A 26,473-nucleotide genomic window follows, 5' to 3' on the forward strand; every position below is an offset into this window, starting at 1 on the left:
CCACCTCCCCCTCCTCCTCTCTGTTTCTTCCTCCCTTACCTGCCCCCCTCACCCTCCTCTCTCCTCTGTTTCTTCCTCTCCTCTCCTCCTCCTCCTCCTTCTCTCCTCTCTTCTCGCTGTTTCTTCCTCCTCTCCTCCTCCTCCTCCCTGTTTCTTCCTCTCTCTTCTCCTCCTCCTCATCTCTGTTTCTTCTTCCCTCACCTCACCTCTCTGTTTCTCCCTCCCTTACCTCCTCCTCCTCCTCCTCCTCCTTCTCTCCTCTCTTCTCTCTGTTTCTTCCTCCTCTCTTCATCCCTTCCTCCTCCTCCTCCTCTATTCTCTCTGTTTCTTCCTCCCTTACCTCCTCTCTCCTCTCTGTTTCTTCCTCTTCCTCCCTCCCTCCCTCCCTCCTTCTCTCTCCTGACCCTAATTTCTGCAGCTGCTCTGTCTGGGCGAGCGAGGCTCAGATAAACAGATAAGAGAGAGAGAGAGAGTTGAGGAGGAGAGAACTTTTCCTCTCATCAATTATTTCCTCTTAGTGTCTGAGTGCACTGTCCTCCCCTCTTCCCCTCCTCCTCCTCATTCTCCTCATCCTCCTCATCCTCCTCCTCCTCCCATCCTACTTTTCCTTCTCCTTCCCTTTTTCACTCCCTTCTTTTCACTTTTCTCGCTTATCTACGCTCATTTCTTCTCTCTTCATCGTCCATTCTCCTCTTTTCTTCTTTGTGCCCATCTTTCCCCTCCCTTCCTATGTTTTCCCTCTCCTCTTATTTCACCCATTCTTCCATCTTTCCCTCTCTTATTTACCTTCCATTTCCTCCTCCCATTCCTCCACTCTTCTTCCCTGTTCTATTTTGATCTCCTTTCCTTTGACATCTCCATCTTTACATTTTCCTCCTTTCCCCCTTTTCCTTTCCTCTCTCTCTTCTCCTCTCCTCTTTATCACCTCTCTTCAACAAATCTTTCTTCTTCTTCCTCCTGTCCTGTTTTTCTCCCTTCCTCTTCTTTTCCTTTTCTCCTCCCATACTTCCTCTTTCCTCCATCATCTTCTACTTTATTTTGTTTGTATATCTCCTCACCTCCTTTTCCCTCCTCTTTCTTCTTGTCTCTTCTCTTTTTCCTCCTCTTTTTCTTCTTCACCCTTTTTTCCTCCCTTCCTCCTCGTCCCTTCTCTTGAACACAACTTTCAACTCTCTCCTCCTCCTTTTATCCCATTCTTCCTTCTTTCCCTCTCTTATTGACCCTCCATGTTCTCCTCTCCATCTCTCTTCCTCCCCTCTTCTAGCTTTTTTTATTTCTCCTCTTTTCGTTTGACAACTCCTTCTCTTCCTATCCCTCCTTTTTTTGTCTCTCCTCCAATCACTTTTCTCTTCTCCTTCCAAGTCTTCCTTCTTTCCTTCCCTACTTTTCATCTCATCATCAGCTCCATTTTGTCCTTCCTTTCTTCATATCTTCTTTCATCCTTCCTTCCTTCCTTCCTTTCCTCATTCTCCTCCTGCTTTACTTCCACATTTGTCTCCCTTGTTTCCTTTCCCTCTCCTCTTTCCATCTACTCTTTCCCCCTTCGTTCAGTCCTTCCTTCCTTCCTTCCTTCCTTTCTTCTCCCCTTCTTTCCTTTCCTCTTTTAGTTTCCTTACTCTCTCTTTCCTTTCCCTCCCTTCTTCGTCTCCCTTCTCTTCCTCTCCTCTTCTTCATGTGAGACTATCTGAAACATTTAACACACATCATGTGATATTTAAACACACACACAAACAGATGGATTGTTTCTGTCACCTACGTGCGTGCATACGTGTGTGATAAAAATAAACACAGAAATGTGGATTATGCAAAATGAACAAATGAGATACATTAGAGATGCTCTGAAACAACGTTATCTTCCTCTCAGCGACAAACCGAGTTTAGTCAGTTAATAACAGAGAGAGAGATGGGGGGGGCGGTGGAGATGTAAATACAGGAGAACATGAGAGGGAGGAAAACAGGAAGAAGAACGAGGAGTAGAACAGAGAGAAAGTAGAGAGTGTAACGCTGCCTGAGTCAACAAAGAGAGAGAGTTGGATTATTTTAAATGTTAAAGGAGGCTCCATTTATTTTAACTCCACAGTGTGTTAATGCAAACTGTATATACATATACATATATGTATATATATGTATATGTATATATACAGTATAGCTGAACTGGGGCTATTCCGGTCTGAGTGAGCTGGACCGGGTCTGTTCCAGTTTGGTTCAGCAGGACTGTGTGAATCCCAGTCTGGGTCAGCTTGACCGGGTGTGTTCCGGTCTGGGTCAGTTGGACCGGGTGTGTTCAAGTCTGGGACGGCTGGACCGGGTATGTTCCAGTCTGGGTCAGTTGGACCGGGTGTGTTCCAGGCTGGGTCAGCTGGACTGGGTGTGTTCCAGTCTGGGTCAGCCAGACCGGGTCTGTTCTGGTCTGGGTCAGTAGGATCAAGTCTGTTCCGGTCTGGGTCAGCTGGACCAGATGTGTTCCAGTCTGGATCAGCTGGACCGGGACTGTTCCGGTCTGGGTCAGTAGGATCGAGTCTGTTCCAGTCTTGGGTCACATTTCATTTATTTTCTAGGACAAAAAGGACACAGCACGTTAATGAATATCAGTATAAAATATAAGATGTAAATATGCCGGAGTTAGCAAGAATGCTAATTTACATTGTAGTCTCTGTTCTGGTCTGGGTCATGTGGACCCGGTCTAGGTCAGGTGGACCCGGTCTGGGTCATCTGGACCGGATCCATTAGTCGTGTTAGGAAGAGACATTATTACACACCTAAAGTGCTGTTGTATTACACCTGAGTATTGTATTATCTGATCCTTTAAAGGTGACTGATGGATCAGATATCTCACCAGCGGAAACGTACTTCATACTGGAATATCAGCAGGGTGTGTGTGTCTGTGTGTGTGTGTGTGTGTGTGTGTGTGTGTGTGTGTGTGTGTGTGTATTTGTGGTTTAACTTCTTGTAGCCAGAAATAGAAAAGAGGAGAGAAGAGAAGAAAAGAAAACCAAAGTCAGGAATGCTTTAAATAGTTCAGTATAAGAGCTTATTGATTTTTTTAATAGAATATGTTCTAATCATTACTTTTTCTTTGTGTATTACTGCAAACTTTACTTTTAAAATACATTTTTAAAAATCATCTGATCGAATCAACTGATGCTGTTTGTGTGTGATTCCATTGTGTGCGTTTGCAAGCTGAAAAAAAACTGATGTGGTTGTTCTTATTGATTGATATACTTTTAAGATGTGTGGCTTACGTTTCGAGTTTTTCCGATCGTTACCTTCCATCTCATGTAAAACCAGTAAACATTAATACGTGATTGGTAAACCCTGGTCATATTCACACTAGGACCAGGGTTTATGTTTAATGTACAGTTGTTACCAGCCCAGTACACGCACAACATCAGTAGTGTGTTATTTTGGGAATGATCTGCTGGTTTCAGAGTGTTTCTAGTCTAATATTAGCCAGCCTCCTGCTCACATGTCAGATTGATCCTCAGTTTGTATTTATATTCCAGGTCTGATGACGAATCAATCGAGAGTTTTTCATCACAGGGTCGAGTCCAGGTCATAGTCTTTGTACCAGGGGACGGTGTGTTTAACGTCCTCAGTCACGTGCATACCGAGAAAAACCTGTGTGTTTTTTTTGGCAGCAGAACTGCTGACATGCAGCGGGGGTTGTGGTCTGGACTTCCTCGAGTCCATTATCATCTCTTACCTTTTTATTCACATCCAGTTGTGGTACATGCACGACTCTTAACCTCCTGCCTGTATGCTGACTCTGCTGGTACAAACCGGGCAGTGTCATCAGCGTATGAGATGATGCTGCATATGTTTGAGCTGGTTTTGGTGACAGTAAACCTCTGGGGTCCAAAATCCAGGAACAAAACAGAGTGCTGAGGCTCAACGGGGACAGTTTACAGATCACATGACTGGGCTGAACATTAAGCTAAAATTAATGAGCTGCTTCATGTAGGAGTTTTTATTCTGCACATGTGACAAGACAACAAGTTATCATACCTAAACAAAATGACCCATATGAGTTGAAATGATTTACAGTATCAGAGGGTTAAATTACAACTAAAAGGACGTAGTTAATGATGGAGAAAGATGTTGAGTCATGGTTAAACAACACAGTCCTGAAATAATGAAATATTTTTGATTTGTGTACATAGACACAAATTTACCTTTTTTTCTATGTTTTTTCTATGTTAAATTCTGTGACAATTTCACAAACTGCTGTGCGACTGGGCTGGTTTAAAAGAAACCAACACTGAGACGGGATGCTTGGCGAGGATTTTCTGCACAGTCAGTCTTTAAAGTCAGTTTGTAGAGGACTTTTTGTTTCCAGACGGGACCAGTGTAGAATATTTTTAACAGGTGAATTCAATACAGTTATGAAGAGTCTTTGAACCTGAAAAACTGCAGCTTTAAATAACCACTCTTGGTGGGTCTCGCTGAAAATAGACTCACTGTGACTCTGACTTTCATTCTTTCCATTAATTTGCCTGCTTTCTTTTCTTTTTTGCATAGTCACTGTTTGTTCCTTATCATCTCTTTTGTTTAATTTTGGTTCCTTTCTTTTGTGTTGTCTTCACTCATTGTCTTTTCCTTTCATTTTTAATCCCTTTAGTTTATTGTAATTCAATTTTATTCCACTAAAGTTCCAATCAGCACGTTTTTGAAGAAGCTATTTTTCAGGTATTTACACTTGCAGTCTTTATGCTGACTCATTGTTTCACTCACTACTGTGTTATTTACAAGTGATTTGGTATAAAAAACTTTTGGAGATTTCTGCAAGAATTGCATTTTTCAGCGATTGGATGGCGAGCACTTCTATTGTGTAAACTGCTCAAAAAAAAACTTTTTGTCAATCTAGCTAGCAAAACCATCCATCCTCTGAATGCTCTAGGTCTCTAGTTTGTGGCTGTAAAGTTTCATGAGGCTGTGATTATCCTAGAGGTCACCACAGGTCATTTTATACAGTGAGGTCAAATTAAAAGAAATAGTCTATCTATAGTCTAGTCTATGGAGACTAAAACCATCACACGTGAATACAGTTGGGCTCATTGGATCCACAAGAGTCTCAGCTTTACAGTAATACCCAATTTATGTAATTCAAGACTGTTTAGGGACCCCAGAATGCAGAAATATTCAAATGCACCATTTTAGAATAGGCGAAAATGTGCATGGTTTTTGCCCCCAAACTGCATGTGATTATCATAAAGTGGGCCTGTCTGTAAAGGGGAGACTCGTGGGTACCCATAGAACCCATTTTCATTCACATGTCTTGAGGTCAGAGGTCAAGGGACCCCTTTGAAAATGCCAGCTTTTCCTCGTATCGGTACCTTCACTCTAGCTCTAAAACTGAACCTGCTACAGCCTCTGAAATAGGGATGTCATGATAACCGATATTTCGGTACCAAATCGATGCCAAAATTTTAAAAAAGTAACGGTACTCTTTTTCTACAGTACCAAAGGTACCATACGATGCCTGTAATGGTCATCGGTAGTGATGTGACGGTGAGGAAAATTTACGCGATTGCGATTTTGCTGCGAGGCTCCGCTGCGGGGGTCTACCTGGCGCCGCTGCTCCGTGCACACCGGCTGTTGAATTACAGTACAGGGGATTTATTGTTGTTGTTTTGTTTTTACCGTGGTATCGAATTTGGTATCGAGAATCGTGGAAATTCACTGGTATTTGTATCGACTACTAGATTTCTGGTACCGTGACATCCCTACTCTGAAAGACAGTAAAGTCGGTTGGTCTCAGGAGGTTAATCCTAATTGACTGTTGGAGGATGAGTTGCATTGTGGGTAATGTAGTTTTTGGTCTACTTTTGGTCCTTTTTTGTCCTAAACTGTCCAACGTGAGTCTGACAGTGTTTTAGGAGTGTGATGATAAATCAGTGGAGGGCTCTTTTAAGATAAAACAATGTCTACTTTCACCGGTTGCACATAGAGCAGTTCAGTTGAAGCCTGACTTTTCATTCTGAGAATATTTAATTTACCTTTTGTGGACCTGAAGAGATAAAATTATCCATCTACTCACCAGAAAATGAGAAAAACTTTGTGTGACAGACGTTTGGCAGTTTTTCTTTTCTGCTTTCCTACCTCATCTCATATCTTTGCGACCACTTAGGGGGGAACAACGTCGCAGCTCGTCTCTGTATTTAAAGATCCGTCAATCCATCTGGGAGTGTCAGCAGCTTGTGATATAACTGTGGAGATGGACGGTTATACTCTTGTCTCGTCATGGTGTTAATCTTTCATCTGAACTGTCCTTTAGAAACATGATTATATATGTGAAATAAAGAGGAGCGACAACAAGATATAAAAAAAAAGAATAGAAAAACAAAGGATACAATAACACAAAAAGGATGAGAGAGGAAGGAGACAGAGGCAGAGTTTCAGTCAGATCTCCTTCACCAGAGGAGGAGAAAACATGGAACAACGATCCCTCCTCCTGCAACTTTCATCATCCCTCCATCAATTAAACATGGAAGTGGATTACACTGGAGGAGGAGAGAGGAGAGGAGAAGAGAGGAGAGGAGAGGAGTTGAGTTGAGGATTTAGGAAAGGTAGAAAAGGTGACGGAGAGGAGGAAAGACGAGGAGGAGGAGGAAGAGGGAGGGAAAGAGGAGGAGAGCAGGGAGGCTTTTAGCAGACTGCTGTAACCCAGAATAGAAGTTTTCAAAGAGGAAAAACAAACTGAGCTGCTGATCAAACTGGTCCGGTCGATACTGGTGTCCTTGTGAAGAACGATACCAGTTCAGACAGTTTGGAAGCAGAAGAGGAGACTCAACAGAGCGGAGTGATAAGCCCTTTTATTTTCCTTTAAGCTGTTTTTAAATGAACTAAATATTTCACACTGCATCAGAAAACTGAAGCTGAGGATGCCTTTACACAGAGCCACAGCCAGAATGTCACAAATTATTTTATTTTATTAAAGTGTCAGTAGACCAGTTTTTAGCTTTAACTTCTCATTATGAAGTAAATGTTGCACAATATGGCTATAAAATAATAACACCATCAGCGTTTAGATTGTTGCCTATAGCCCTCTTTCCTGTTAGTAACCATGATGAGGTATATGTGGGCGGAGCGTTAAGTGGAGGCAGAATAATTCTCTGAACACGTTAGTTAACGCTCGCTAGCAAGTGTTGTTGTTTTTTTTTTTAAACTAAGATGTTGAACGTTAAACCTGCTAAAACATCAGCATGTTAACATCTGCGACTGTTTTAGTGAGTGTTCTTGTCTTCCAAAAGACATTTGATATAAATAAAGTTTAACTAACAAATTAAAGAACAACAATCTGACGCTGCAGTTTGAGTCTATAAAACACTATTGATGCAGTTTATATCTTCTTCTTCTTCTCTGATCGGAGGGATTACCCAACAGTTTAATTGCCCTTCCAGGTCTCCTCTTTAAACTAATTACCATTGGCTGTCTGTCCCTCTATTAGATTGTGATTGGCTGGCTCCCCTATTACAGGTAGCAGATAAGGATCAGTCTGTGCGTTCGATTGGCCGACTCGGTACTAATGGATTCCTATCTGCTCCAATCGGGAAGCAGCAGACGGCCGTCTCTCCGTCTGTTGGTCTTTCTGCTTTCAGGCAAACTCGGAAATTGTTGCTTCTCTCCTTATCTTTGTTTTCCTTTACCTCTGTTTTCCTCTCAGTAGAATTTTGAGGTACTTGTACTTTACTTGAGCATTTCCATTTTATGCTTTTTTATACTTCTATTCCAATATTTTTTGTAGGCAAATTTTTTCTCCACTATTTTTATTTGATTTGATAAAATTATGAAAATATGTGACAAATATTCGTAAAATATCCCACATTAAAGTGATGAACAAATAAATCCCAGAAATATTAGTAGAATATCCCCAAAAATGGTGTAATATCCCCAAAACATATTAGTAAAATAGCAAAAAAATATCAGTAAAGATCTTTAAAAATATTAGTAAAGTATCATAAAATTACAAGTTGAATATAAAACTATTAATTAATTATCAGAATTTTTTTTTTACAATATCAGTAAAATATCCTTAAAAATATTAGTTAATTATCAGAAAAATATTCTTAAAATATCCAGAAAAGTAACTGAAAGTAGCTCCACCTTTACCAGCTGCAACATTAAAGTGATGAACTCATTAATGCATCAATAATTATAATATAATATAAATTATTTGCAGAATGAGTACTTTTACTTTTGGTTCATTTTCAGTTTATTTTGATGATGATACTTTTATATTTTGTGATACAACATTGAATGCAGGACTTGTAACAGAGTATTTGTACACTGTAGTATTACTACTTCTACTTGAGTAAAGGATGTGAGCGCTTCCTCCCCCTCTGCTTTGTGTCTTTGTATCATGGCTCGGTGCAGGATGACATAATCCTGACCATGAAATATTTAAAGTTCTGGGAGAACGGCTCAGAATAACCGGGCTGACCCGGGTCTCCTGGGAGTCCCCCCCCGCCCCGCCCTCTTTGTAAAACCTTTATTTATTACGACAGTGGACTCCAGCTCCTCAGAGGGTCATGTATCTGCTGAGAGGCTCATCAGGAGTCAGTGTGTTGATCAGATGAATGATGCAGTATTCGCTCCATTCAGCCATTTCTGTTTTACTTGTTGGATTTTAGCTTTGAGGGACTGACTGTGATGTCACGCAGGTTTTTAAAGGGACAGTCTGGAGTTTTCTGCTCTTTGACACTCAGTCAGGAAATCCTAATTTGAGAGCTGAGTGAGATGAATTCACAGCAGTGGAAGAAGTACTCAGATCTTTTACTTTAGTGAAGGTACAAAAGTATCAGCATCAAAATATACTTCCAAAAGTAAAAGATTCAGCAGAATAATCTATATTATATTATTGTATTATAATGATCATTAATGTGTTCATCACTTTAATGTTGCAGCTGGAAGAGGTGGAGCTCATTTTAATGATTTCAAATGCTGCTGGTCGTTTAATCTATAATAACACATCAGCATTTATTAGTTGATTATATTTAGTGTTTAATAATCTGAATGTGTAAAGTAACTAAAGCTGTCAGATAAATGTAGTGGAGTAAAAAGTACAATATTGCTGTATCATTTTGTCCTGCAGTGTGGAGAAGATTTTGAATCAGCATCATATATAATCAAAAAGTTAATTGAATAAATTATGACAAATAGAAATAATAAAAGCATTTTAGAGACTTTATTTTTTACAGTGTGTCAGGTGTGTGTTGGGGGAGAATTGGACTTGACCTCTGTTAACCTCCTGGCTGTGACTCTGGACCGTCTGTCCACTGACTCCACACACTGATGATTATCATCAGATTCACCGATATCCAGATGAAGATATTACCTGACCTCTCTGTTCTCCCCTTCTCCTCTTTCCTCTCTCCGCCCTTCCTCTCGTCTGTCCTCGCCCAACCTCCTCCCTCCATCCTCCGTCCTCCTCTTCATCCCTATCTCCTCCTGTCTCCCCTGGCTTTGTGTCAAGCTACCACTCGATGTGTTGTCCTCCTCTCTCCTGCTGCAGGACGGAGACTTGGCTCCGGCAGCTGCAGATAATGACCCCAGAGAAAGGGGGGGGGGAGTAAACGGGAGGAGAGGGGAGGAGTAACGGGAGATGGGGAGGGAGATAGAGGAGAGAACAGAGAGGACACGAGAGAGGAAGGAAGTAATGTATAGAGCGATGAAGAGAATCTAAACTTTATCCTCCTTGCGTCTCTCTACTAACCAGTTACAAGCCTCCTAATGCTGCCATCCATTATTTAACTTTAGCAGACACACACACACACACACACACACGCACACACGCACACACACACACACACACACACACACGTACACACTCTGGTTTAATCACCTCTCTGCAGTCACAACCTCCGACATTTTAAAGAGTAGAAAAGCTTAGTTTTACTGACCTCTGCTGGTTGAACATCTGCTGCAGATGTTCATGGTGCGATTATTGTGTTCAAAATATATAACAATGATAAACAGTTTTATAACAATGTGCTTCCCTGAGGATTAACTTTATTATTGGGTGTCACAGCAGCGAACAGTGTACAAGATGCATTCAGAGTAACCTTGAACAACAGAATACAGTGGTAACCCCCCACAGCCAGAGAGTAGGTCCCAAACATTACAAATAGCATCTTTATTATACAAAAAATCTGTTATATTGATGGTTTAAGACAACTCTTCGTCGTATTATGATACTACTTAGACTGTTTCTAGGGTTAAACCTTAGTTTGATTTGCATTAGAAATGTTATTTATTATTTTATAATCACATTTCTGTTTGATTTTGATTTTCTGTGACGACCAGGATGCTCCGGTTTGTGTGTATGCATGGTCGTGGTCATTATTGACAATCTCATTTTCATTATAGGCAATTAATGAATAATTAGTATTTATGACATATATAACGTTATATACAGTTATTACATTATCACACAGTCTGTCGACAAGCATACTGAACATCACGTCGCTGTGGAGATTTTAGCTTGAATGAGTTGAGTGTGTGTGTGTGTGTGTGTATGTGCGTGTGTGTGTATGTGCGTGTGTGTGTGTGGGGTAACACTTCAGGTCAGTGAATATCATCAATGAAGTCATGTTTTTGTCTGAATGGGTTAAATATATTCAGGCTTCATTGTGACTTTGTGTGTGTGAGTTTACTGTATTACTAGGCTGTATATACTGTGTGTGTATATACAGTAGTGTATACTGTAGTAGCTATACACTACTGTACATGTGTGGGGGTTATGTCAGGAGGGTGAACATGCATCATGCTTTATGTTTGTGTGTGTGTGGTGAATGCCTGCAGGCCTGCGGGGGGGAGGGTCTCGGCAGTAATTGGTTGAACTCTTGACCTCCTTTTCTTCTTCTACCTTTATTTTTGTGCAGACTCACACAGCTGCTCTGGATGAATATTAAGAATCAATGTGAAGGAGGTTTTAAACCTCAGTTAAACACTCACATTGATTCCTGTGGCACGAAAATCAATGTATACAACGTTTTGTAGACATGTGACTTTCCTCACATACAGACGTGATACACAGACATGTAACAGTTTGTGAAACAGTATGTGAAGTATATAAAGGTAAAGTGACAAGTGATGAGCTCAAGAGTTCAGCAGTCTTATGGCCTGCATGATGAGACCTGAGTACAAGTGATGTGCAGTTAATGGGCTAAAACATGCAAAACCAGCAGTGTGACGCTTTGAACCCTAATGTCCCCCTTAGTTCTAGCTTTAATTTACTGTAATTCCACGCCTGAGAGAGTGGATCTTTGACAGTAATTTGCTGAATGAGTGTGTTGGATCTGTGGGAGCTCAGAGTCGCTGTGTGATGAAAGCACTCGGGTCAGTTTTACTGGACCTCACAGCGTCCTCAGCAGGAAGCCATATTGGCAGCCGGGAGCAGATCAATGGGATAACAGAGAGGGCCGAGTGGAGCAGAAGTCATCTGTAATTGTTGGCAAAAGCGCTCAGAAGAATCGACGCAGATGTCAGACTGTGGCCAAACAGCCGGGATGAATCTGTGCTGGATCGCTAACTGAATCCACCCTGAACATCAACTGGATCTAGATCTTGATCCTGACACTTCCCTCATATTTTACTTCTATTATTTCTCTCCAAGCTCTTCTCAGTTATTCAGGCTTTTTTATCCAGTGTTACAGTTAGCTGATGGGTCAGTTTAGCAGCTAAAACTGTTGTGTTACAGTTAGCTGATGGGTCGGTTAAGCGGCTAAAACTGTTAGTTAACGCGTCAGTTTAGCAGCTAAAAACTTTTGGTTCAGGTTATCTAAGTTTAGCATACGGTGACCAGACGTCCCGATTTGTCCGGGACTGTCCCGGTTTCAAGCTGACGTGTCCTGAGTCCCGACACACTTCTGTAAAACACTTAAATGTCCCGGTTTTCATCAGTCACTAACAAATTTTCCCGGGTTTCACCACAATTCAAATAATATCATACTTACATAGACGTTTATCATGTTCCACTCATTAATTTGTGCGCATGAGATAAGTCTACAGAGAGGCAGCACAGCGCACCGCTGCAGTCTCTATAGAGAGTGATGTTGCACGTTGTCAAGCCACAATAACGCACGGATGCAACAGATATCCACTGGTTAAATTTAGTGTAGTTTTGATCCACAGAACCCTCCCTCTCACATGAAACGTGTCGTTTTGATTCATTATTCTACACAGTTCCTTCTGCGCATCAACAGGCATTTCGGTCCTCCTAAAACTCTCCATCCTGACCAAAATGTCGTCTGAGCTCCACAATTTTAATTATAATAGTCTGAGACAAAACAAGTTGAAAAATAATGTACGTAGGCCCAGACAACAACTCGTTTCCTCTGAGGGAAACTCTCTACAGGACTCCCAAACTGTCAGTGCGTCATGACGGGGATGGGCCTGTGATTAAAGGGGGAGAAAGTAGTGAATGTGATAAATCATGATTTTCAAAGCCTCTGATGCATCCACCTATAATAATACCTTCTTTCTGATCATACTCCGTGCTCAAATGCGCCACAGGTGCGCCAAGTTAGCCGTCCTGATGAAAACAGCTAAATCCTACTAAATCCACCCTAAAAGTAATATTTAATTAATGTTTGTCTGAGGAAATGTCACCTATAAGCAACAGCAGCCGACTCAGAAGTTTCATATTCTGAACTTTCCATATGCAAATCAACGCAACATAATAGACGAGGACAATAACTCAAAAAACAAACAAATGAAGGGCAAAATCATAAACTTCCCAACTTCTGGTGCTGTATTAGAAGACAGAGCTGCTGACAGCCCTGTGAGTACAGCTCAGAATGTAAATGTAGACGTATAAATGTAAATGAATGAAGCTGTGACGGGCAGACAGCCGACTGGAGCATCTGCCAGCTGTTAACTCTCGGAGTACAGCTGGAACATCAGCCTCATTAGCCTGCAGTTTATAGACCTTGTGCTTCATAGGTTGTAAACTTCCACAGTGACTTTACTGACTGATAAGTAACAGCCCAGACACTGCTTATACGTTCATCAGGTAATACCACCTGATGAACTCCGTCATTATCAGCCGTCAGTAGGGCAAGAAGCTACCATAGCAGCCTGAATTTGTGACGAATAAACAAATGGACGACTTGGATTTGATAAAACTGATTAGAAACTGGATTCTGCTTCAAAAAATTCATAATTACAGCAGCCAATAATTTTTCAAGGCACATAAATACATTGTGAGTGAGACAGACTCACAAATATCAACCTGTCATTTAACCTCTTAAGCCCTAGGGTGCTGGAAGGTGTGATTCGCCTAGACAGACATACCCAAAATAAATAAAGAATAGCTCCACAACTACCAGGTCTATATGCATGATCTTGGCCTCTATGGATAGGTAAGACAATTATAAAATCTTTCTATTTCAGACAGACAAAATCTCTGACATTTCTGACGAAAAAAAGATTTAGGAAAGTTTAACATTTTTGATTTTTATTAAAACAACCGAACACTAGTTTGATTGACATTCACAAAAAAAACATGATTTAGGAAAATAATAAATAAAAACGAAGCATGTTGCTGTTTCTCCTGTTGATGTTGGGATCCAGTGAGTGGACAGGAATCGAGGGTTCTGTGCCTTGCTCAAAGGCACAGAGAGTAAAATTCAGGACGTTCAGCTTGCAGGAGAACAAGTTCTGTGATTTAAAGGTCCCATATCATTCTCATTTTCAGGTTCATACTTGTTTCTACTAGAACATGTTTACATGCTGTAATGTTCAAAAAACCTTTATTTCCCTCCCACTGTCAGCCTGAATATACCTGTATTCACCCTCTGTCTGAAACGCTCCGTTTTAGTGCATTTCAACGGAATTGCAACAGAATTGCGTTGCTAGGCAACAGTTTGGGTCCATGATTACTTCTTGTCAGCTGATGTCATTCACATAAACTGCAACCGGAAATAAACTAGGACATATTCAGAATGTTTACATTTAAAACTGTGAAATGGTCTAAATATTGTAGATTTGTGACATCACAAATGGACAGAAATCCTAACGGCTTGTTTCAAACGCACAGTTTCTGAATACGGGCTGTGTGTATTTCTCCATAAATTCAGCGTTTTGATATTTTCCCAGTATTTTTATATAGCATTTAAACCTGCTTTATAATATAAAAGATATGAAAATCTCACTTTTACAATATGGGACCTTTAATTCAGAGTAGAAATGTAAATATAAAATGTAAATGAAGTTATGGAGGATTTGATCAAATGTAAAAGCCAAATCCGTCAGCAGAGAGTAATCCCTATCAATTAGATGAATGGATTTAAATGTAATGCATAATGTTTATAAATGCAGTTTGAATTTATTAAGACAAGAACTACAATCGACTCTGACAGGAGATTCATTATGAAACACGTGTTCACAGGGCTGGGCTGCACAACTCGGAAATTACTGCAGCTTCAAAGTAAAAGAAAAAAGAGTAAATTACCTCTCAGATATTCCGATATGAGCATTAACGCAGCAGACGGGGTCGTGGCCTTATTTCTGACGGACTCAGACATAATCCACTGCAGCAGGTGCACTAGCAGAGCTGCACTTCATTACCTGCATATCTGATTTTACTGCTCAGCCTTTCACACGATTTACATATTTGAATATAGAGAGTTTAATTCCACAGTGAGACGGACACCATTCCAGGAAAATGGAAAAGTAAAATGAATGATTTAATCCCCAGGAAAGTTAAGACGGTTCATATAGTGTAGGCGTAAAAGCAAAACAATACTTAATAACTGTGAGATTTAAGATTGAGTTATCTTTCCGGAGCACTTTAATAAAACAGTGTTTCAGAGCAAATACCTCGAGTACAGGACTAACGCCTGACTGCAGTTCTTCAGTCCGACCAACATCACTGTCCCTATTAGGAATGATATATCACTTCATGTTGTTATCTGGAGCTTCCAGCTGGCTCTCCTCTCCATCATAAAGATCACCAGGAATCACTGAAGTCTGCTATCCTGAAATAATCACACCTATAAAGTCCTGATCATTATGAAACCAGCGGTGGAATGTAACTAAATACATTTACTCAAGAACTGTACTGAAGTACACATTCAAGTACTTGAGTATTTCCATTCCACTACATCTCAGAGGGAATCTAGGGCTGTCAATCGATTGAAATATTTAATCATGATTAATCACAAACTAATGAAACATTTTTTTACCTGTTCAAAATGTCATCTAAAGAACTTTGTGATTAAAAGTTATCAAACATTTGCGTTTTCATGATATATTGGTGACGTGGCGTGGCGGTGAAAAGGCGCCTGTTGCCATAAAACAGTTGTGCCTTCTGCTCCAAATTTCTCAGCCATGATGACGGTCCAGGCATGAGGTCATTTACATGCCAATACAGACTCATAGCTCCGCCCCTACATGTTAGCCACGCCCCCTTTCATAATTTATGAACCATTTGTCGTCGACAGTAGAGAGAGGCATCATTGCTCTCAGCAGAGGTCCTGTTTCATTGTGCCTGGCCGCGATGACCGGCAACCCGCCAGTACCCCCGACATGCATGAATGTGCGAGGGCCCGTTCATCGCTGCTTGCAGCTTTAATATTTTATCTGAAAGTAATGGGAACATAAGAAAACACAAATCTTAGCATTGGTGTCTCAACGCTAAAGTTTACGAGCGGGGATCAGCTGCTTCCTGTAATAGTGAAACATAACGCAAACATAAAAATCAGAGCTGACGTTAATGTTGTTGCTGTTTAGTGGGTTGTACAGTAAAATGTGGATCAGCAGCTAAGAAGTGATTCCTCATCTCAGAATCTCACAAACCGTCCTGGCCTTCTGCCCACTCCCTAATCTCCTCTTCCTCCTCCTCCTCCCCCTCCTCCTCCTCCTTCTCCTCCTCTTCCTCTTCCTCGTCTCACTACCTGTGATTTATGGCTCTGTACGATGAAAGGTGAAGGCAGCACGAGGCAACAACCAGCAACCTGTGAGTGTGTGTGTGTGCACCAACAGCCTTGCAGCAGGGATACCGTAATATATTGTACCGCATTTACAATTGCGTCTATCCGTCTGTCCGTCTGTCTGTCTTCTTTGTCTCAAATCCTAACATTGCAAACTGCAGCCCAACAGGCAACAACAGCTGTCAGTGTGTCAGTGTGCTGACTTGACTATGACTTGCCCCAAACTGCATGTGATTATCATAAAGTGGGCATGTCTGTAAAGGAGAGACTCGTGGGTACCCATAGAACCCATTTTCATTCACATATCTTGAGGTCAAAGGTCAAGGGACCCCTTTGAAAATGGCCATGACAGTTTTTCCTCGCCAAAATTTAGCGCCATAGTCATGTTTGAGAGGTTTTGGTTAGCATGTTGACTGACGATGTGACGATGTCTCCTCCCTGCAGGTACGGTGACATGGTTCCCAACACCATCGCGGGGAAGATCTTCGGCTCCATCTGCTCTCTCAGCGGCGTGCTGGTGATCGCCCTGCCGGTGCCCGTCATCGTGTCCAACTTCAGCCGGATCTACCACCAGAACCAGAGAGCAGACAAGATGAGAGCGCAGCAGGTCGGTCTCTCCCGATTCTATTGAAGTAAAGGTGCAGTCAGGGCTGGGACGATTCACCTATCTCCGGATCCAATACTATCACGATACTTGGGTGCCGATTCGATATGTATTGTGATTTTTAAGTATTGCAATTTGATATTATGATTTATTGCGTCGGGGCCGTTTGAATGCATTTAATATAAATGTCAGTATATGGGTGCTCTACAGTTGTAGCATCGGCCCATTTGACCACGGAGATGAGAGTGACGGACGGCTTGACCGCACGTTACCGCAATACGATAACGTTTCCTGTCCGTGACAGAGTTAGCATGCAGCTTTAGCCGTGATGTCTAGCTCTGCTTTTCTTGCAATGTGTGAAACCCAAAGTGTTTCCATACTTTACTGTATGTGTAGTGTTTACCACGTTGGATTTAACATGTGAGGGTGCAGGTCGTATCCACGCAGATCCTCCGCCGTTTTCTGCTTTGTCGTTTCGGCTGGCTGCGGTTTGTTTTGGTTGAAGGATACGGAACAGATATGACGTCACGTTACTCAGACTACAACAATAAAAGTGGTAACTTCCTTCTACCTCCACATAGACTCAAATGAAGCAAATATATTGATTCTGGCATTAAAAAAATCTATTTTAAAACCATAAAAAAAAAGAAAACACCACGACAATCAGGCTGATTTTGGTCCTGATTCCCCCTGACAACTGTCAGCAAAGCCCTGATTGTTGATGGTTCTAAAGATTATCTTTCCAGATATTCCTGTGGTGTGAGGTATGTTAAGAGTGTTTTTTACAATCCTTCAATCAGCTCAAAGTCCATCCTGGATGCAAAATCATCCAGGCCCCTTGAGAAGGGAACGGCCTGTTGTTATTCCCAAACACATCCGAAAAATGTCCCATAGGGCTGAAAAAAGTCTGACAGCCGGAAAACAAACGCCCATTGTTCTGAAAATTCACACTCTCTGCACAACAAACAGAAGCACATGGCTGATTATTAACCAGAATGACGGTGATCAGTTGGAACAAAGGATTTCATTGATCAAACATATACAGTATTCACGCAGGCAGAAATCCGCTGAAATCAAAGTCTATCTGAATATTTTTTCCCCCATATGAATGTTCTACATTCAGAAGAACCCACAACAAAAAATATACATTTCTGTGCAATTCTTTTAAGCTTTAAAACTGGAGCTTTACAGAAAATAAATCTTATTCACCAGAGGACAGATGAAGTCTGACAGCTTCACTTTAACCTCAGTGCTCCTGTACAGTGTGTGTGTGTGTGTGTGTGTGTGTGTGTGTGTGTGTGTGTGTGTGTGTGTGTGTGTGTGTGTGTGTGTGCGTGTGCGTGTGTGTGGGGGTTGGGGGTGTGTGGGTGTGTTAGCGTGATGTGCTGACAGTGCTGTTTTCCTGTGTGTTTCTTTCCGACAGAAAGTGCGTATGGCTCGGATCCGCATGGCGAAGAAAGGAACAGCCAACGCCTTCCTCCAGTACAAAGAAGACCGAGCCATCGGGGTGAGACACACACACACACACTGAACACTGAGAGTCGATAGTTTCTCACTATCGAGCAGGAAGGGTGGATTACAGTCCAGTTAACTCAGACAGTGATGGAGAGAGAAAGAAAGTGGAAGATAGAACAGATAGAGAGGAAGACAGATTCAGACAGAGAGAAAGACAGAGATGTGAGGAGAGACAGCAGGCAGATGGATAGAAAGAGAGATGTATTTAGAGGTGGACTGTCGAAGGGTGTTTTCAAACCTCTAGTTGGTTTGTGCTGGTCTCTGAATCAGATCATCAGTTGTATGGTAATGTATGGCTTTCGCTTTTGTTAGTTTGATTGACTGATGGTTCATCCAATCACCTGCCAAGTATTTTTTTAAATAGTGTACCCTTTTCCAAACAGTTTCCAGTGACGGCTTCTGTCAGATGGTTTGTTACACAGAACCATCTGACAGAGTCACGTTACCGTTCCTCATGTCCTCAAACCAAAATATGATGTTTGTCACTTCCTTCCCGATAAAAGTGGTCCCATACTGTACGACGAAGTATTAGGGCCACGTTGAGGGAAAAAAAATCTGATATTCAATAATAAAGTCATAATATTAAGAGAAAAGAAAGTCGTAATTTAATGAGAATAAAGTCGTAATATTACGAGAATAAAGTAATTTCCTCCTTCACAAAAGAGGCAATTTCCCCATCAGGTCTGTGTGGTTCTTTCTTTGGATTAAACGCCGTTTCTTGCACAATCTTTTCATGGTCCTGATACGGATGATAATGTGGTGCTGATGTGCCAGAAGATGAAGTATTTGGTTATTTGTGAAACCTACTAAAGTATAACTTCACAAGATGCTCCACGTTCCTCATTTTCACACAGCTGCTCTATTTCCCCTCTAAAATAACACGTACAAAATTACTACTTTATAATATTATGACTTTATTCTCATAATACTTAGACTTTTTTCTCTTAAACTTATGACTTTATTCTCGTAATATTATGAGTAACTATTCTATTGCTATTTTTACTGCTTATTTGCACCAACAATCCAAAGCATATTCCTAGTGTATACCTGATAAACCTGGCAATAAACAAGATTCTGATTCTGATTCTGACTTTATTCTCTAAATCTCAGATTCATTTATTTATGTTTCCTCAATGTGGCCCTCATACTCCATCGGACATATGAGCATTTTCTGGTCCCGTATTTATCTCAGAGTAGAAAATCAGTCCTAGCTGTCTGATGCATATTTGGTCCTCCCGTTAGGACTAGAAGTAAAAGCATCTAATCGACTTTTTTCTTAAGAACGGACCACGTGAAGAAGAGAGGGAGTAGAAGCCAAAAAAAGGATAACAGAAACGAGACGAGGTTCAGACCTAGAGAGACAAAGACATAGAGAGACAGACAGATAAGGAGCTGAGAGACATAGAGAGACAGACAGATAAGGAGCTGAGAGACATAGAGAGACAGACAGATAAGGAGCTGCTGGCTCAGCAGTTTGGAGCTCAACCAATAAACAAGTCCATCAGAGAAGCTGTTTCCCAACAGCAGCTTGGCAACACAACAATAGAACCTGGTTTGATCCATTAGCCAGAGACGGACGGACGGACAGACAGACAGACCATCCGCTTTGAATGTCATCAGCTGATTGAATGGGCATTATCAACCCCATAGATATGGGATAGAAAGGGCCTGCTACACCTACTAGTAGGCTGAGAATGCCGTTATCATCTATTATTACACGGCTGTGTTGAATTCTTGATTCTAGTTGGTCAATCATAGCGTTCTGCGGTCTGTAATTTCTTCATAACAGACCGTTGCTATGGGCGCAGCTCTGATGTCGGACTCCGGCAGACCGTTTTTGTGTCAAAATATAGATTTCTTCAGTAAGTAGCCATGTAATAAGCGGGATAATCTACAGCGAGCGGGTCATTGTTGTGAAAGAATCCCCTTGGCGACTCATCCCATTTACTGCAAAAACAAAGAATTTGAATATCCTGAAATGAGCTGGATGTTAACGTGCAGGTGAAGATCTGAGGAGCTTTATTTTCATCTTTCATCACGACTACGAGTCTTTCTGCCTTTCTTTTTGTTGTTTTTTCCAATGAATGAAACATTTACTGGGTTTCAATGTTTTATCAGTAAAGTGGCTTCAAGCTTCAGCACACACACACACACAAACACACACACACGCACACACACACACACACACACACACACACACACTAACACAGATATTGTTGAGTCTTAATCCCTCTCAGCGCTCAGCAAGAAAGGGGAATGACTGTTGGATTTGAAGAGGGCATAATGAGGAAGAGGAGTGGAGAGGTTACAGTGTTACAGTGGTAGTAATGGTACAGAATGAGGAAGAGGAAGAGGAGGATCAGACTTCCTGTTTGTGTAATCTGAGGAAAAGATGGAAAACCTTTTTTTATATGTACGGAGGATCTGTTCTGAAACATCATCATACCAGACGGAAAGATGGAGAGGAGGAAGAAATTTCAAGAGAGAGGAAGCAGAAAGAAAAGAGATTAGTTGGGTGGTGAAGAAAAAGTGAGAGATGGAGGGGATCCGATTAAAATGAGAGATTTAAGGATTATTATATGTTGACTGAACTATAGAACTGCACGTCTAAAGTTACGACCTTCAAAAGACCTTTTTATGACTTTTTTCAACATATTATATACTATACCTTTTTCTTTTTTTTCTTCTTTTTTTTAGACATACTATACTATGAATTTTTATGACAAACTTTAATGACTTTTTTTCAACTATTCATAATATATATATAAAGTCATAGTATACTGTCGAGAAAAGATTAAAAAGTGACTTTCTATCAACATACTATAGTAGGACTTTTTTTTTATTACTTTTCCCGACATACTATACTATGACGTTTTATAAAATTCTATACTGCGACATACTAAATATAATAATAATAATAATACATTTTATTTGGTGGCGCCTTTCTGGACACCCAAGGACACCTTACAAGGATAAAATTAAACATAGACAGATAAAAACAAATAAAAACAACTGGACATGACAGAAACATATTTGTACAGACACATATGATTAACTGACTATTATGAATACTATGAATACTATATCCTGAATGTTTTTGTTCAATGACATTCTCGAAGCTAAACTAACTCTCTTCTTCTCCACTTGCTTGTTTCGCTGCCGCTCTCTCTCTTGCTTCACCACTCACTTCCCACGTACACACAGACTCCCACAACGCTAGTTTTCCTCCGACGTCGGTCACTTTCCTGTTTTGCCACATGGGCTTCACTAGACATAACTTTGTTTATTTTTTTGTGCTTCCATGGAGTTTGTGTTGGAGTCTGAGTTGTGGTGGCGGCTGGTTGTTTGTTGGCGTTAGCAGACTCCATCTCCAATTGTTAGCTACGGCTAAGGCATAACATCACATCCGTTGGATTTCCCCTGAAAGAACGGGCCTGGGTTCTTCACATTAAAAGCAGTCTACAGGCCGATAGAGGAAACCCAGAGAGTCGTGGAAGGTCTAATATTTTAGGTTACAGGTTACATCCTGTTCACACATTGGCAATGAAAAACGATTTATATGTGTAAAAAGTTAAATACAGTCCCTTTAAAACTACCTCATATATCTTCTCTCATTTAAATCTTGTAACTACTCAATCCAATAACTGCGTAACCTTAAATATTTTATATGCTGGCAGAACTAATTTCAGGTATTCAGCACCTTTTTAATTGGACTGAACTGCAAACTGCCCTCAAACTAGATTCCTTCATTCCTCTTGGCAATTTTAAAACTTTGGTATCTGATGTCTTTAAATAGTTTTTATTAGTTTCTTGTTAATTGTGGTTGTCTGGCTTTATTTATGTTGGTATGTTGTTGTTTTTGTCTGCAGTCTGATGAAACAATGAGGTTGTAATTTGTGTTTGTATTATTATTTTGTGTGTGTGTGTTTAGGACCGGGACAATGACAGCACGGCGCTGTGTGTGAAGAACAGATCAGCGTTCGAGTATCAACACAACCACTTGCTGCACTGTCTGGAGAAGACAACGGTGAGACACCAGTCACATCACAGACAGACACATCTGTTTACATCTGCTTTCACAGTTTTAGACACCAGTGGAGTTTAAAAATACCTTCAGTGTACGCTGCCTTAATATAAACTCAAAGTCTCACTGAGTTTAACTTAATTACTTACTTTCATGTTGGGGTAGAAAGTTCTTTTTAATCACATTAAAAGTCCCTTTTAGTGTCTGTTCTGGAGCTTTTAATTGTGTCACATGATCATCCTCAGTTTGTCACAGAACTGTCGATTTTGAAATGTACATTTTATTGAGGGTTTTAAAGTCTTCTTCCTCGTCCTCACAGAACCACGAGTTCACCAACGAGATGAACTACAGCGAGCTGTGTATGACGGAGTCGGTGGGCTACAGGACCAGTCGCAGCACCTCCCTGTCCAGCCAGCAGGGGGCGCAGAACAACTCCACCGGCTGCTGCCCTCGCCGGGCAAGGAGGAGAGCCGCCATGCGACTGGCGAACTCCACGGTGTCCGTCAGCCGGGGGAGCGTCCAGGAGCTGGACACCCTGCACGTCAAAACCACTTCCATACCACCACAAACGTAAACTGAGATCATTATTACTGATGACCGATGAACATACAGATATACATATATATATATATATATAATATAATATATTTAAGCTAGCTAACAGTGAAGTAGGTTCCGTTAAGCCTCAGGATGAGCACAAATCTTTTTTGCTCGAGTTGGTACATTTTCAGTTTACGCAGACTTGTGACATCCTGGAAGAATCATCAGAAGACACATTAAGTTGTCCAAAAACTGTTTTATTGTTTTTGAAAAATGGAAATATATGCAAAATTATAATGCACTGCGTTATCATAGTTTTTATTCACTTCCCAGAAAAGAGAGAATTAAAACTTATACTTGAAAAGCATCAGTTACATCCGTCCTCAACGCCGCGGCACTGACCGTGTTCATCGCCTCTTTTCCTCATTAAAAACAAATCTCTGTGTTTGTTTCCTTCCTCAGTCGCTCCAGTCTGAACGCCCAGATGTGCGACCTGAAGTTGAACTGCGGGGAACCAGATTTCACCGCCGCCATCATCAGCATCCCCACGCCGCCCGCCAACACGCCCGACGAGAGCCTCCCCCCGTCGCCCGCCCCCATCCTCGGCATCCTGCGCAACACCCGGGCCACCGCCTACACCCAGGACACCGTCAAAATCTCCTCCTTATAACCTCCGACCACGCCCGTCCACTTCCCTCCCTCGACACCCAGCCCCGCCGCCCCACCAGCCGACCTCCCCGTGAACTTCCTCTGACCCTCTGATGCTGAACCCAGGGCACCGCTCGCTGAGATTTCAGGGACAAACACTCCTCAGACGGATACTTTGAGTACCGCTGGTTGCTTTCACTTCCTCTCACCATTTTGTGGATTAATGGAGACAAAACGGGAGCCAACTAGAGCTGGGAAATCAACGGTAAAGTTCTTCTTAAGACGCCCCCTCCTCCCCCCCCTCCCATCATGCATTTTACCCCAACCACGCTCTTACCCCCCCCCCCCTCCCTCTACCTGCACAGTTTTAACCTTTTGAATCTCATTGCACAAACTCCCCGGGAGGGTTCATCCAGTGGACAAGATGCCAAGACGCCCAAAGAAAGACACCCTGAAACCAACTGACAGCTTGGTTTCATCGGGGTGATTTTGCATCCTCACTAAACATAATGCTTTAGAGGAGGGGTGCAGAATGGCTGCCGAAGACAATGGGCTTATATTTCAGTCTAAACTTGGCGTGAACGGACTGAGAGGTCTTGGCGGTGAATCTGAGGGACCGCCGAACGTTTGAGGATCATTCAGCGTCAAACTCTTTGTGTGATTGGAAAAAAGATGAGACGATCTGTAGACAACCAAACAACCCTCAGCTTTTTGATTCCTCTGGATGTTGGTTGTTGCGGGGAAACAGGTGGCATTCATCAGGCCAATATAGCTCAACAATGACCCGTACAGATTGGTGTTTTGGTTTCTTTTTCTTTACCAGATCTTGGAGCCTGATTGAAGTGAAGTGTTGGACCTCTTTTTGCTTGAAATGTAAAGGTTTGAACCCCAACAATGGGTCAGGATGTCTTAGAAAAGGATGGAAAAGGAATCCGAAGTGAAACGGAGTCTGGGAGTATGAACGGATGATCTCTCTGGAAGCCACTTCAGGTCACATTTTAAGGAAATCATGAGCGAGAACTCTTCTGATCAGAATCCAGTTGGAAGAACATGACAAACTTGGGAGGAGGATCCAGACGCTGCTGAAAGTCAAACTCAACTGGGTTTAACTGATCTATGCTGAATACTGTTCACACAACTACACTGAGCTGATCGAAACCGAGCCGGTCTGAGCAGAGCTGGACTTACCCGGTCTCTAAATGGGACTGTAGAGAGGGGAAGGGGTTAAATTCTGGGCTGGATCAATCAGGTCTGATGTGGACTTGTCTGGTCTGGCTGTAGCTCAGTTGTGACGATCCAGACGTGGAACGAAAGCCTTTTACTTTTCAAAATATGCAACATTACAACAAGCAGGAAAAATAGCATCAAGAAATGAACAGAATAATAATAATAACAATAATAATGTGTGTGTTATAAAAACTACAGTAATTATTGCAGGGAACTTAATGTAAAGCAACTAAGAAATTCATTTGTTGTGTGATCTTTTCAGTGAGAGAGAGAACACAACAAGTATTCTGCAATAGATTAAAATGGGAAACGGGAAACGCAACACCACAAACTCTTCAGCGTTAAGACCACGTTTGTCCCGATGACGTGCACTCTGGGAAAAAAACAAAACAGGTTTGTTTTCAACACATTCATGCAGGCGTTGACATGTTTCAGTATTACGTCGGACTCATTTATTGTTGATTCTCCGTCACATCGGCAGTCTCTTCAAACTCGGTGGCTTGTAAAGAAAGACCTACTCATGCAAAAAGATATTTAATCTAGTGCACACAAATGATTACACTATAACTATTACGTTAGTATTACCACAATAGGGCTGTCACTGAACAAAAACGATCAGTTCGAACTAGGGCTGTCAATCGATTCAAATATTTAATCACAATTAATCACAAATTTGTTAAAAATGTACCTTAAAGGGAAATTTGTCAAGTATTTAATACTCTTATCAACATGGGAGTGGGCAAATATGCTGCTTTATGCAAATGTATGTATATATTTATTATTGGAAATCAATTAACAACACAAAACAATGACAGATATTGTCCAGAAACCCTCACAGGTACTGCATTTAGCATTAAAAATATGCTCAAATCATAACATGTCAAACTGCAGCCCAACAGGCAACAACAGCTGTCAGTGTGTCAGTGTGCTGACTTGACTATGACTTGCCCCAAACTGCATGTGATTATCATAAAGTGGGCATGTCTGTAAAGGGGAGACTCGTGGGTACCCAGAGAACCCATTTACATTCACATATTTTGAGGTCAGAGGTCAAGGGACCCCTTTGAAAATGGCCATGACAGTTTTTCCTTGCCAAAATTTAGCGCACGTTTGTAGCGTTATTTAGTAATAGCTAGCATGACAATGTTGGTACCAATGGATTCATTAGGTTTTCTAGTTTCATATGATTCACTAGCTTTAAAACTGAGCCCAATACAACCTAAAAAATTGCAAGTTGCGTTAAAAAGATAGTTGCGTTAAAACAAATTTGCATTAACGCGTTAATGTTGCGTTAACTTTGACAGCCCTAAAACCAACACAAACTTTTTCGAATAAATTTGAAAGAACCCGTGAAGGCTAAATTGACATTTTTCTGTTTATTAAAAGTGGTAATAAAAACAAGAAGAAGCCAGGGCTGCTTCTTTATTTTCCCTACCAAAATGTATCATGCCAGTAAAGTGAACCGGCGCCCACTTCTCTGACCGTCTCCAGGCCTCCGCTGTCGATGCTGAGATGAGTTGAACCCTCAATCAAAAACCCTGTGAACTCTCCACAGCTCCTCTCTTTGAGTCCTCCTCAGGGTCAGCTTCAGTTCCTCCATCAGTCTCTCTGAAAAGCTTTCTGTCCATATTCTGAGATAAATGTCTGCTGGACTGGACGGTGACATCCCGACACCTCCTCAGCTTTACGTAACATAAAACATTTTGCAGCTCCCACAAGGCTATGCAACCTGATCTCATGGGAAGGCGTATAAATAGCACAATATTTTAAAGACATTCCGCCTGTCGTGATAACACATTTTAGGCTTTTTGCATGTCCTTTAACTCCATGTCATTAATGTGAAACGGTTGCGGGTATGTTTAGGCAACAAAACCACTTAGTTAAGTTTAGTAAAAAGGTCATTGCTGGGCTTAAAATAAGTATATAAACTAATATGTACGGAACAATGTCACTAAGGTAACTTCAAAATAACTCAACAACACT

The 26,473-nt window shown here is 41.3% G+C and overlaps 1 protein-coding gene and 1 long non-coding RNA gene across 3 annotated transcripts in view; both read left to right on the forward strand.

Moving 5' to 3' along the window:
- LOC119489839 overlaps positions 1-11,938 on the forward strand; it is a 20,486-nt gene extending 8,548 nt beyond the window's left edge. The window contains exons 2-3 of the long non-coding RNA XR_005207268.1: positions 8,677-8,682; positions 11,785-11,938. This is a non-coding gene — a long non-coding RNA (uncharacterized LOC119489839). The remainder of the gene's footprint in view (positions 1-8,676; positions 8,683-11,784) is intronic.
- Positions 1-25,225, forward strand: part of kcnd1 (potassium voltage-gated channel, Shal-related subfamily, member 1) — an 80,505-nt gene extending 55,280 nt beyond the window's left edge. For both annotated transcript variants that reach the window (XM_037772690.1, XM_037772691.1), the window contains 5 exons: positions 16,377-16,539; positions 17,960-18,043; positions 21,983-22,078; positions 22,395-22,645; positions 23,078-25,225. In XM_037772690.1, coding sequence (XP_037628618.1) covers positions 16,377-16,539; positions 17,960-18,043; positions 21,983-22,078; positions 22,395-22,645; positions 23,078-23,285 — 802 coding nt within the window. In that variant the 3' untranslated portion in view covers positions 23,286-25,225. The remainder of the gene's footprint in view (positions 1-16,376; positions 16,540-17,959; positions 18,044-21,982; positions 22,079-22,394; positions 22,646-23,077) is intronic.
- Positions 25,226-26,473: the final 1,248 nt, after the last annotated feature.

Source organism: Sebastes umbrosus, chromosome 6 (assembly GCF_015220745.1).
Source record: "Sebastes umbrosus isolate fSebUmb1 chromosome 6, fSebUmb1.pri, whole genome shotgun sequence".
Lineage (NCBI taxonomy): Eukaryota > Metazoa > Chordata > Actinopteri > Perciformes > Sebastidae > Sebastes > Sebastes umbrosus.